The sequence below is a fragment of the Mauremys reevesii genome, linkage group 8 (genome assembly GCF_016161935.1).
Source record: "Mauremys reevesii isolate NIE-2019 linkage group 8, ASM1616193v1, whole genome shotgun sequence".
Taxonomy (NCBI): Eukaryota; Metazoa; Chordata; order Testudines; family Geoemydidae; genus Mauremys; species Mauremys reevesii.
The window spans coordinates 99,759,581-99,771,677 of NC_052630.1; the positions used below are offsets into that span (position 1 = coordinate 99,759,581).

Sequence of the window (12,097 nt, forward strand, 5' to 3'; positions counted from 1 at the left end):
AATAATGGTAATAATTAGTAACGGGGCTGCTTATTTAAAGCAATTAAGGAACTTTAACTCTCTCTTTTGACTTTTAACGAAGTAAATTTATTTTCTACGGATTATTTGGCAGATACTAAATCTAAATCATGAAACGAAGCTGAGCTCCAGCCTTTTAACAACCTAGTTTTCTGATGTCCCCTCGGTCGGGGACGGATTTGTTAATAGCTAACACGAGCCAGTCATGCCAGGGGCCCGATCCTGCAGTCAGCCTTCAGATGAGAAGTTTGTTCACGGGTCAGAGGCTGATTGAAAGGGTGAGTAAAACTCCCCGAAAGTTTCTTTCTCAAGTGACACGGTAGGGCGACATGAAATGAAAAGTTCCCAGGCGCTTAACACGAGCCAGCTTGCCTGCGCCGGGCACCCGAAAGGCCATTAAAGCCAGTTCGAATCCAGACTTCCCAGCTAAAGGATCATTATACCCTGAAACGTCCCGAGAGCAGCAATTCGGCCCAAACCCTGTACCAAGGGCCATAGGGGATCAGAAAAAAAACAGTATCCACAGGCCAAGTCTCCCCCTCCCCGCCTCACTCCAGCGCTTATTGGTGACAACACCCTCACCTAGGCTTGGGGTCTGCATTGCAAATAGCCAAGGTGACATACGCCCGGCCCTGTGCCTGCTCTTCCAGGGGTCCAGGCAGCTCGGCACACAGGGAAATTCAGCTCCCGGGAAAGCACAAGCCCTCCTCGTGGCTTAAAGGGGGTGGAAATAGCTGCCAAAGCCCGAGGGTGAGCGAACCAGTCTGTGGGGCTTGAAGGTTGTATTTTGTTAGGTTTGTAAGTCTGGAGTCCCCACTCCCCACCCCTCGCGGTTCGGCCCACTCCTCAGTACACTGCAAAAGCGATGGAAAGATGGATACTCTTCTGGCTAGTAAACAATTCCCACCCCCCCAAGAAAGACACAAGACCAGAGATCGAGATGGCGATTTTATTGTGTTTGGTGAAGTACAAAAGAGACGCTGTGAAAAATAAACAGCGCACCGCAGTCCTCCCTTCTCACGTATCGCTGGATCATCCCCATGGCCAGTATAGAGAAAACCCTTCATCGCGGTGCCTTAGCAGCTCCATGGCAAACTGTGAAAGTGAGGAGTTAACGCTGATTAGAGGGTATGCGGAATTGATCTAATTCACAACCACTTGTATTTTGCTTGAATTAAACCTTTGCAATGGCTCCAGGCTGGGGGGAGCATGCACTGCAGGGCAGACATCTCCCGAAAAAACCACGGCGGGAATAAATGAGTCTTGTTAAAATCTTCAATCAGTCAAAAGTGAGGCTGGGGTCCCTGGCTTTTAAATTCTTTAAAGGCACTTAACAAATAAACGCTGCCGCGAGGACTTCACATGTCCACCAAGAACCAAAATCGAACGAGGGGAAACGGAAAGGAGCCGTTTGGTTTAACCTTTAATTACTGTGCTGAGATTCGGCTTTAGAGCAACAAATGTTTCCTGTCCAACAAGGGCGCTTTCTTGCTAGGATGAATTTGAAACGAGTTATGTTTAGACATAAACAGTAGCGCGTACAATTAATATTCACGTGTACACCCTGTTTCTATGCCTATCTGAGCATCTACATGGGCATGAGTTTGCAATGGGGTGGGGGCGTCAATAGATGGAAACCTAAGTAAAACCAAGCAATATATCAGCTAGCTTTTAACAACTGGTATTGTTTCCAACCACGTGCTGCTGCTTAGGGCCTCTTTACACCCTCTGTTAGTAAATTTTTTTTCAATAAATAGCGACTATTGAGATGTTGGATCGACACTGCAGCTAGTCCAAACGGTATGAAGGGAAATATAGAATTTTTAATTGGGATACAAATTATATATAAAATGTGTGTAAATACATATCTCTATATTATAGTGTGTATATATAGTATAATCATTTTGTCTCTATATATCCACACACTTATACAATATATAATAGAGCTATAGAGGGAGACGTATAGGTAAGTAGGTAGATATGTATAAACGCATATATATATATATGTATCCAATACATTAAAAAAAGGCTATTCCTGTTCTTGTAATCTCACCAGAGGGATGACAGTTTGAAAAATTCCTGTAAAAAAAAACCAATTTAAATCCCAGTAGCTGGTTCGGGAGCGGCTATTTTTGCCATAGGTCATCTCCAAACTATGTATATAATACATGAGGTCATTTTTAAAAAATTCCTTAAATGCAAAGGATGCTCGAGCCCTCTAATTTAAATGTAAGTTGAAAAGGAAGAGAGAGGAGGGCATAACATACGCTGTATTCTGTGTTTGTTAGTGATCACAGAATGCCTCGCGGGGCTATTTGCAGATAAATTACAAAACCAAACAAGTAATTAAACAGCTTTGCAAGGAAAAAGGGAAACACGTTCTGCGCAATAAGCCTAGATAAAATACAATACAAAAAGTTTCCTATTCAGTCTGATCCAATTAAACGAATTCCCTACTAAACCCGGAGCTCTGATATATTCTCCCTGGAGAATAAAATTAGTGGTTGCAGATAAAATTAAAGCAGCTATTTTGACTTCTTGGCTGCATTAAATAAAGGTGTTATGACACCTAGCTACGAGAAGCGGGTGGCAGCTTTCAACACCCAGTCTCAGCCGTCCGAAGGGAAAGCTTCTACTTTATTTTTAAAGTAAGAAGAAATGATGCAAACATCAGACAAATATCAACGTGTCTGCGAGATGCGATGCCTTGCCATTGGTATTTTTCAGCAAAGAGCTGCTTCCCACAGAAGAACGATTACAGAGGAAGCAAAAAGCAAGGGCATTATCCGCTGCTATTCTGCAGTTAAGCGCTCGCAAAACCACCCAGGCTCACCATCCATATCCCCTTATATTGTCAGGTTTGGATTTTAATACCCTACAAGGAAGGTGGGGGAGGTTAACAAAATGAAAGCGAACGAAATTATTTTAGTTCTTCACATACTCCGCTGGGAACCCCGAAGGGTTTCAACCAATCTATTCAGAGCACTCGCACCTCAGTGCTACAACTTGCTTCCCTAGCATAGAAAATGCTAACTCCATACGGAGGGACCCTGTCATTGCAATCGCTTAGCTGAGCCCCCGGAGCACTGTGCACCCTTTCCTTAGCTGAGCGGTCTAAGCAAGGCGTTGAGAGGTGATACATTCCATTCTAACAAAGTGCAATCGCTCCTTCTCGATTCTCTGTAAACCATTGCTCGTATTTTAATTCATTATCGTTATCAAGGGCAACAAAAAGGCACAAGAAATTAACAAAATAATAATGATTATTCATCATCGAAGAGCCTTCGTGTGGAACACAGAACTGGGAGCTTTCGCCCAAATATTCCTTCCAGAAAATGAGAGGTGCGTTAACTTCACAAGTTCCAAAATCCCAAACCTGCTACTTCCTCTCAGCGCAAACTGATTACCAAGGAGGACGTCGAGCCAGGGTGGTTAATGTTAAAACGAAAACTGGACACAATTACCAGCACGAAAGCCCAGTTGCTCAAGGAGGTATAAACCCTGTTTGAACCGTCCCGTGGAAACTCAAAAAAGGTGCCTGTTGAATTTGTTATTAAACAAATAGCTCGTCATTAAAACCAGGAGAGACACAACGAACTTTTTGGGGAACCTGATTCATTTCTCCATATATTTTTAAATTAAATAAAAATTGAAAATCATACTCACCTCTCAAATACCACCTATTGCAGCTGTACTGGTAAAATGCACCTGCAGTTGCAAAATGAGTAAAAAAAAAAAGTTAGGTTCTACTGTACAACAAAATCACCGGCGGGAGAGGGGGCACCTTAAATTGAATTGTCACTTTGCATGATATATTCCCCCCCCCCCGCCCCTTTGACAAGTGACACAGTGGAAAATCTGAAGTGCAAACCACACAATTGGTCAGGCAACTACTGTTTTAAGTGGATTTAAAAACTACCAGACAGTGAGAAATCAGACAAATTTCACAAACACACACACACACACACTTAAATGGAAACTATTTGTCATGATTTTTGCAACGCAACTCCCTTAGCAGGACCCTCCTAGTTTCCTTAAAGCCCAGTTTATTTGAGGGCAGCTTCGGGCGGACACTGTAGACAAGCCAGTGGCCAATCAAAAGGGCTCGTTCCTCCCCTGGCCAATAGCAGGCGCCACATTGTTGTCAAATGTTGTCTAATGGCAACGTAAGGCGCAACAATAGAGCGAGTGATCGCGGGCGCCTGGGCGAAGATCCTTATCTCCTGGCAACTCTCGCCCTGCAAGTGTCACACATGCGAACTTGAGCGGAGTGCGGGGGGACCGGACTGGGGCTCGGCGCTGGAGGTCTGCGCGCCTGGGGGCCGCGGGGGAGATGAGCAGAGAGGGAGGGCGAGGCTCCTTTGCTGCGCGCCTGGGGAAGTTTGAAGTTGCAGCTGCCTGAGTCCTGGGCGCGCCAGGGCGCGGGGCTTGGCGGGTTGTGTTTTCCGCTGTGTAGTTGGTTTAGGCGGCTCGGCTGGGTGAGTTGTGCCGTTGTCCTGCGCGGTCGCGGGGGGGAATCGTGTTCGAGGGGCAGAGCTAACTTGGGGGGGGGGGGTTGTTGCGGTTTTTGTTTGGTTTTGCAGAGGACGGTCAGTTCGTTGCAGGGTTTGTTTCTCTTGGATCCCGACCCCGTGGCGCTGTTGGCAGGGGGCAGGAGGCATCGCTCTGCCGGACTCGGGTCAGGCTGGTGATGGTGGGTGCTGTTTGTAAAGGTGTCAGTGGATCACCGCAGGGGGAAACCGGTGATTGGTGACACATTACAAAAAAAAGGAAACTAAATTAAAGGGACTCGGGTTTACCTGGCGGCAGGAAGCGGACTAGTGTGAGCAAGGGAACTCTCTCTAGCCCCGGGTCTTGCGCGCTCTGACATGGGCTTGGCGGCGCCCTGCCAGAGGTGCCCGGACAATAACGGAGCCAAGGGGTTTTAACTCCCTCTCCGCAGCGAGAAGCCGGTTTCTCCAAGGGCCGCAGTTTGCTCTCGAGGGACTGGGGAGGAGAAAGGGGGTGGGGGTTGTTTGAAGGGCATTTCACCCCCTGACAGGGCTGGGGCGTGAGGGGCACTTAGATACCCGCTTTTACTGGAGATCCGGGTGTTTATCGTGCCGGCGTCTAGGCGGGTATTGCAAGGATCCAGGTGTTTACAGTGCCTGGGGGTTTAGTGGCGAGACCCGGGGGTTATAGCGCCCAGGTCTCGGTGGGTGCTGAGGGGGCCACTGCTTTGGGGCAGCTTTGCTGGTTTCCGGGTTCTTCCCCTCCCGCGGCCAGGATGGAGCTGAGATCGGAAATGCCCAGCGTCCCCTCGGCGCCCCCTCCGGTGCCCCCCAGCTCGGTGGCGGCCGCCGCGGCAGCCGCGGCCGCGAGCTTGCCGGTGAGCGTGGCCGGCAGCCTCCTGCGCGGCCCCCCGCTGCTGCTGCGGGCGGCCGAGAAGTACCCGCGCACGCCCAAGTGCGCCCGCTGCCGGAACCACGGGGTGGTGTCGGCGCTGAAGGGCCACAAGCGCTACTGCCGCTGGAAGGACTGCATGTGCGCCAAGTGCACCCTGATCGCCGAGCGCCAGCGCGTCATGGCCGCGCAGGTGGCGCTGCGCCGCCAGCAGGCGCAGGAGGAGAACGAGGCCCGCGAGCTCCAGCTGCTCTACGGCACCGCCGAGGGGCTGGCCCTGGCCGCGGCCAACGGCATCATCCCGCCCCGGCCGGCCTACGAGGTCTTCGGCTCCGTCTGCAGCGGGGCCAGCGGCGAGGGAGGCGCTGGGGGTTCGGGTAAGGGAGCGACCCCCCTCCGGGAGAGCTAAGGGGGGGGAGGGTCTATCTACCTACCTACCATCTATCTATCCCCCTACACCCCCTCTATCTATCCCCATACATCCCCTCCATCCTCCTACACCCCATCTATCTATCCCCCTACACCCCATCCATCCCCTTACACCCCTCTATCTATCCCCTACACCCCATCTATCTCTCCCCATACATCCCATCCATCCCCCTAAACCCCCTCCATCCCCTTACACCCCATCTATCTGCCTATTCCCATACACCCTGTCATCCACCCATTTATCCCTCCCCATACTCCCCCTCTATCTGTCCCCTTACACCCCATCTATCTCTCCCCATACATCCCATCCATCCCCCTAACCCCCCTCCATCCCCTTACACCCCATCTATCTACCTATTCCCATACACCCTGTCACCCACCCATTTATCCCGCCGCATACACCCCCTCTATGTATCCCCATACATCCCCATAAACATCATCTAATCTTCCTACACCCCATCCCCACATACCCCACCTGTCTATCCATCTACATACATCCCATCTGTCTGTTCCTATACTGTACTATCCCTCCCTATCTCTCCATACACCCCAACTATCCATCCCCAGCCACTCCATCTGTCTATCCCCATACACCCCCTCTATCCATCCATCCCTTCCTCCCCATACACATCTATCCATCCATCCAACCAACCATCCCTATATCAATCTATCTCTCCCCATAGGCCCTGTCTGTCTCTATACATCCCCTCTATCCATTCATCCCTATACCTATCTATCCACTCCAATACACATCTATTTATCCATCCATCCTTCCTGGCCTAATCATGTCACCCTCTCTGGTTTATAGGGATGGGGGGAGGGGCATCTGATGGAAAACCCACTCTAGGTGATTGAGTGAGTGATTTCAATCTTGGGTCCACAGCCAGAGAGGGCATCTCCTTGCTTCAGGCTGGAAAGTTGCCTTCTGGGCAGGGACTGAATCCAAGCCAGAGTCCAGGCCTGCAGCCCTGCAGGGCAGGGACTGGTCCCTACTCTCCGTGTCCTGAGACACAAAACGGTGTCAACAAATGACAAAATACTCAGTGCCTCCAAGTATCTCCAGTGGCAGAAATCCAAGCGGCTGAGGGTGGGTGGGAAGGGGCCTGGGGACCCAACCTCCAGCTGCTGGGATCCTCTGGTCCCTATGGCCAGAGCTGTATCTGCCTTTGTTGCAGCCCATGTCTCCCTAGGCCCAAGCGGCCCCTTCTCCGTGGGGCTGCGGCCCTGCACTCACGGGGCTCCCTGCTTTTCCTTGCAGACTCCAAGCTGCAGAAGTTCGACCTGTTCCCCAAGACGCTGCTACCCAGCCGGGCTGTGACCGCGCAGCAGGCGGGCGGGAAGCCCCTGTCTCCGGACGGGGAGTCGGTGCCGGGCACCTCCTCCCCCGAAGCTCGCCACGGCTCGGGCTCGGAGAACGGGGACGGCGAGTCCTTCCTGAGCTCGCCCGTCTCCAAGGGGCCGAAGGAGGGGGAGGAGAGCCCGGGCTCCATCAGCCCGCTGGGCTCGGACTCGGGCTCGGAGGCGGAGAAGGACGAGCAGGACCCGTCGCCCTCGGCCGGCGGCCGCCAGCGGACTCCCATCGACATCCTGACGCGGGTCTTCCCGGCGCACCGGCGCAGCGTGCTGGAGCTGGTGCTGCAGGGCTGCGGCGGGGACGTGGTGCAGGCCATCGAGCAGATCCTCAACAACCGCGGCCCGGACAAGGGGCCCGAGGAGAGCTGGGCCCGGGACGGCGCCCTGCAGCCCAGCCCGGCCGCCGCCGCCGCCCACCACCGGCCCCTGATCGCCGGCACCATGAGCCCGGCCATCGGCACGCTGGGCAGCCGCTCCGCCTTCTCGCCGCTGCAGCCCAACGCCGGCCACTTCGGCGCCGAGGCCGGGGCCTACCCGCTGGGCACCCACCTGGGCCTCAACCCGCTGCGCCTGGCCTACTCGGCGCACAGCCGCGGACTGGCCTTCATGGCCCCCTACTCCACCGCCGGCCTCATGCCCACGCTGGGCTTCCGGCCGCCCATGGACTACGCCTTCAGCGACCTCATGCGGGACCGCTCCGCCGTGCACAAGGAGCAGGTCTACTCCAGCGGCCTCTACGGGCCCGTGCTCAACAACACCCCCGAGAAGCAATAGGGGGAGCCCCTGCTGGGGAGCAGCGCCCGGCCGCCACGGGCACGCTCCCTCCTCGCGGCCCAGCTCAGGCCTTGCAGCCAAGGGCAGGGCTGCCCCCCCAGGGACTCCCTGCAGAGAGAGCGAGAGAAAGAGGGGGGACTATATGGACACCGACTGATTCGCCCCCCTTCCCCTTCCGGCCCATTCCATGGTCGGGCAGGGCGCCGACCCCTGCTGCACGGAACAGAGTGTCGGGCAAAGCTGACAAATAATAGGTGTATTAAAAAAAAAAGGTTATAAAGGTGCACTTTCATTGTTGAGATGTTTGTCACTCTCTTTGTTGCTTATGGCCATAAGCATGGATCTCCTTGGTGAATTGTCAGGTGTGTATATATATATATATATATATATACACACACATACATATATATATATATATACTAGCAAGTGTATAATGTTATAAAATGGAAATCTAAGTTATTAATGTAACTTGTAGGTGAACTTGGTATTAAAGCTAAAGGTTAGACAGCTCTCATTGTAATACTTACCAGGTATATAGATTAAATATATTGTAAAATTGAAAAGCCTTCCCGCCCACCCCTTCCAAGAAATGTTATAACCTGTATATAACATTGGAAAGTAGATATATTTGTAACTGTCCGTAGGACCCAGGCGCCAATGCTGTATAACGGTTTAATGAGCCTCTTCATTTGTGATCTGTAAGAAAATTGCTTTCTGGTTCCAATGTAGCAAACTTCTTACCGTTTCTAACAATTACTTTCTGTGTTTCCATTTCATAGAAATACTAGAAATAAATGTTATTTTCTATTAAAAATCAGTCTTACAAATGGCAAATGATATTTTATGGAACAATGTTTTGGCAAACCCAGTTAACAAGCAAAGTCAATATTCAAGGCAGATTAATGCAAATAATTTAGGAACTTTCTGAACATGTTTATTAAATTTTATATCATGGTTGAAGCAGACAGTCTGAAGCAGACATTTAAAACACACACACACAGAGAAACGCAGCATCCAGAAATTTACTTTTCCATCAAAATGTCAAATAATTTAATTTCTAATTCTTCATTTTTTATTTGTTTAGAAAAATACTTCTCAAGTGCATTTTTCAGGGGATTTTCTAGTTTGGGGCTTGCTGAGTTCTTCCCCGTATTTAGACAATCTGACATTATCCCGGGGAAAGGCAAAGAGTATTGTTAAAATAATTGTGTTCGTTGCTGCATATAGATGCTGGATCATCCTGCGACTGCAGCGACGAAAGGGGAACCATTTCTTTTCATTTGATGATTGCAGATTTTAATTGCTTCTATATGATCAAGATAAGAAACGGGCAAATAAATAATATTAAAGACAAGTTGTTTAAATAGCAAAATTCTCTTACGGAATCAAATCGTGCAAAACAAAATCAGCTTGTGTTTTTTTTTAAAAAACTCGAATTAATTTTATATTGGGACCGATCCTGATGTCTTAAAACGCCCATTAATTTCAGGAGGAAGGGTATACGAACGGCACTATTATCAATCGCATTGGCAATTTAGCGTCCGATTATTCTTCAAGGCAAATAGAAGAAATATGCTGTTTTTCTTCTTTCACTGAATATAAGAAAGAGCGTCAGCAATAGCTTCGTACAATGCCCCGATCCTCCAAAAAAAAAAAAGTGATTGGGGAGGGCGGGGGAACTTTTCTTATCTGTCCTGGGAGCGTTTGGCCCAGGAAAACTATTACTCACAAAGAATAAGTTCAGTGCATGGTTGAATTAAGACTGTAAAAGCTCCTAAAGTTGGTTGGTATGGAAACCTAATCCCACCAAACTGTTCTGTGGCACAGCTGGACTGTTTACTTTCTCACTTCAAATATAACTGTGTAAACATTGGCTTGAAACTGACAGTGCTGTTCCTATAAACCAGTTAATATATTGGTGTGTATGAGACGAACTGTGTGTCTTCATGGTTATTGAAAGAAGCCCAGGGGTAAAATCAAAGAACCAGAGCGAGTACCGTGCGATTCTTCGTTGCCTTTCGCAATTGATCAGGTTGGCAACAATTTTAAGATTGTTCTTTTGGGGAGTAAATATGACAGATTACACCTAGGTAAATACTTCTGACCCCGCTCCAACCCGACAGCAGCCAAATCAATATCACAAGGGGAACTTTTTAAAGTCTCGTGTTCCAAGAGTGAGTGAAACTTAATATTACTACAATAAAACGGTTTAATAAAGAAGGGCTTTAATAGTGAGCTAATTTGATTGAGTTTCCTAATTCCACTTTAATTGGAAAAGGAGTTGTCTGTTTGGTTATAAAGTGCCAGGGTTATTGTAGACTGGAAAAAAAAAGATGGACTTTGAGCATCTGAATAAACTTTTTTTTTTTGGCAGCTGACTTTCCCCAGGATGAGTTTCCATATCTGGGATTATGAATGGGCTACAAAGAACTGCTATTTAAAGCAACCAGGTTGCCACATTTCTCCCTTTCTAGCCTTGTTGAGAGGGGCTTAGGAGGTGTTGGTTTAACTCAGCTCCCTTTTTAATTATAAAAGCCATTCTTGTGTAGTTAGCCGAGCCGGACAATTTATCAGAATTGTTGCTGTTTCTTGGAGGTTTGCTCGAGCCTGGGTTTATACAGCCCACAATGGGGATCATGATGATTAAATTTCATAGGGATAGTTTAGGCTGTTAACTTAAAAAAAAAAGCTGATACATTGTCCCCGTTGAAGTAATTCCCCGCCTGGACAAAAAAATAATCCCCCAACAGTTGAGTTTGAAGCTGCTGCACACAGGTTCCTCTCTGGAAGCCTGGGGCAAGGCGTAAAATATTCAGCTCCCCTTTAGAATGAAATTAAATACTTGCTCCTGAATAAAAATTCGCGGAGCGGAGTATAAATTATTTGTGTGGCAGAGAGCGGCTGTAAGCGAGCGCTAGCAAACTTCCCTGTTAATTAAATCTTAATCCGCTGGTTGCAGGAAGCGGTGGCGCTGGAACAGAGGCTGCGATACATACAGTAGGACACGTCCCGCAGTTATATTAACTGCACTTGTGTTTAATAGGAATCAGCCCTAATCCACAGCATAATAAAGATCAAATTAGACTAACCATTTAGTAGCGAAATGACATTCCTTCACCTAGGCGGAACCCAAACCTGCTCTCCAGCAGCTTGGTGGGACTGTGTCCTGGGAAATCAGCCGTTTGTAACCCACCCTTTTAAATACGGGCTTGGGGACTGGCAGCAGGAACGGGAGAAGGGGAGTTAGAAACTCCCGTATTAATCCGCCCCCCCCCTTGCCGGTTCTTAGGGGCCCAATTTTCTGCGTATCCCGGGCGGGCGGGCCCGCGGAATGAACCCGTGTCGCGGCGAGCCCCGTGGCGGTGCTAAGCAGCGCGCACTGCAGGCCGGGCGCCTGGCCGCGAGTGCTTGTTCTGCCGCAGGCGGTCTGTAAACCCAGGGTGGGCTATTCCCCCTCCAGGCATGGGCAGCTCACCCCGCCATTCCCAACACGCCTTCCGAGGGAAGCAGCGCCTTGGCCCGGCAGAGCTTTCCGCTGCATGTGGGAGCCTGCGGGGTATTTTCAGTCAGCTGCGAGGCGCCGCTGGCCTAAAGTCAGCGCAGAAGTTACAGGGGGAAAGTGCCAGAAGAACTTCCGAGCGGGCACAACGGCAAACCCTCCTGCCGGGGAAACTTGGTGCAAACTCCGCGCCGTGCCGCGCAGCGAAGCGCAAGAGGCGAGGAAAGCGCTCGCGCTGGCCCTGCCTGGAAGGGGGATTCATTCATTTTAACGGTGACCAAATAATTCCGCCTCTTGGAAGGAGCCCGGCAACTCGAGGGCTCTGAAATCCTCCAGGGTAGCAGCAGCCTCAACTTCCCTTCCTCTAGGCGGGAGACAGGACTTGCGAGCTACACCATTGGCCTTGTTTGCTGGCAGTTCAGGCAAGTCGCTCGTAACCCCCTCTCCATAATCCACCTGTGCTACCTGTCCCCACCAAGCCGGATCTGGCGCCTCGGGAACCGCACTCACTAGCTTTGGTGATTGCAAACGTGGAGTGGATAATTCCTGCGCACGTTACAGGCCGCGCAGCGCAGTTCGCGGATCCCTGCTGGGGGAATGATTCTGGGCAGCGCAGCCCGGTGATGCCTGCGGCGGGACCCT

At 50.2% G+C, this 12,097-nt stretch overlaps 1 protein-coding gene and 1 long non-coding RNA gene across 4 annotated transcripts; one reads left to right on the forward strand and one right to left on the reverse strand.

Moving 5' to 3' along the window:
- Positions 1 to 953: 953 nt before the first annotated feature.
- On the reverse strand, positions 954 to 4,162 carry LOC120369708. Its single transcript, XR_005583347.1, has 3 exons — positions 4,026 to 4,162; positions 3,685 to 3,726; positions 954 to 1,113 (listed from the first exon to the last, which is right to left on the reverse strand). It is a non-coding gene; the product is annotated as an uncharacterized LOC120369708 (long non-coding RNA).
- A 127-nt stretch (positions 4,163 to 4,289) lies between these two features.
- DMRTA2 (DMRT like family A2) lies at positions 4,290 to 8,255 on the forward strand. Of its 3 annotated transcripts, none has more exons than XM_039483290.1 (3): positions 4,290 to 4,496; positions 4,602 to 5,777; positions 7,088 to 8,255. In XM_039483290.1, exons 2-3 carry the CDS (start codon positions 5,285 to 5,287, stop codon positions 7,954 to 7,956), a joined length of 1,362 nt encoding a protein of 453 aa, XP_039339224.1. In that variant the 5' UTR covers positions 4,290 to 4,496; positions 4,602 to 5,284; the 3' UTR covers positions 7,957 to 8,255. The 3 variants fall into 3 exon arrangements, with proteins under 3 accessions (XP_039339224.1, XP_039339225.1, XP_039339226.1); XM_039483291.1 differs by having other exon boundaries at positions 5,246 to 5,777; XM_039483292.1 differs by having other exon boundaries at positions 4,303 to 4,323; positions 5,284 to 5,777.
- Positions 8,256 to 12,097: the final 3,842 nt, after the last annotated feature.

Coding starts and splice junctions, on each gene's coding strand:
- DMRTA2 (XM_039483290.1), top strand. CDS start 5,285: ATGGAGCTGAGATCGGAAATGCCCAGCGTCCCCTCGGCGCCCCCTCCG. Junction 5,778..7,087: donor GGGAGGCGCTGGGGGTTCGG/GTAAGGGAGCGA, acceptor TTTTCCTTGCAG/ACTCCAAGCTGCAGAAGTTC.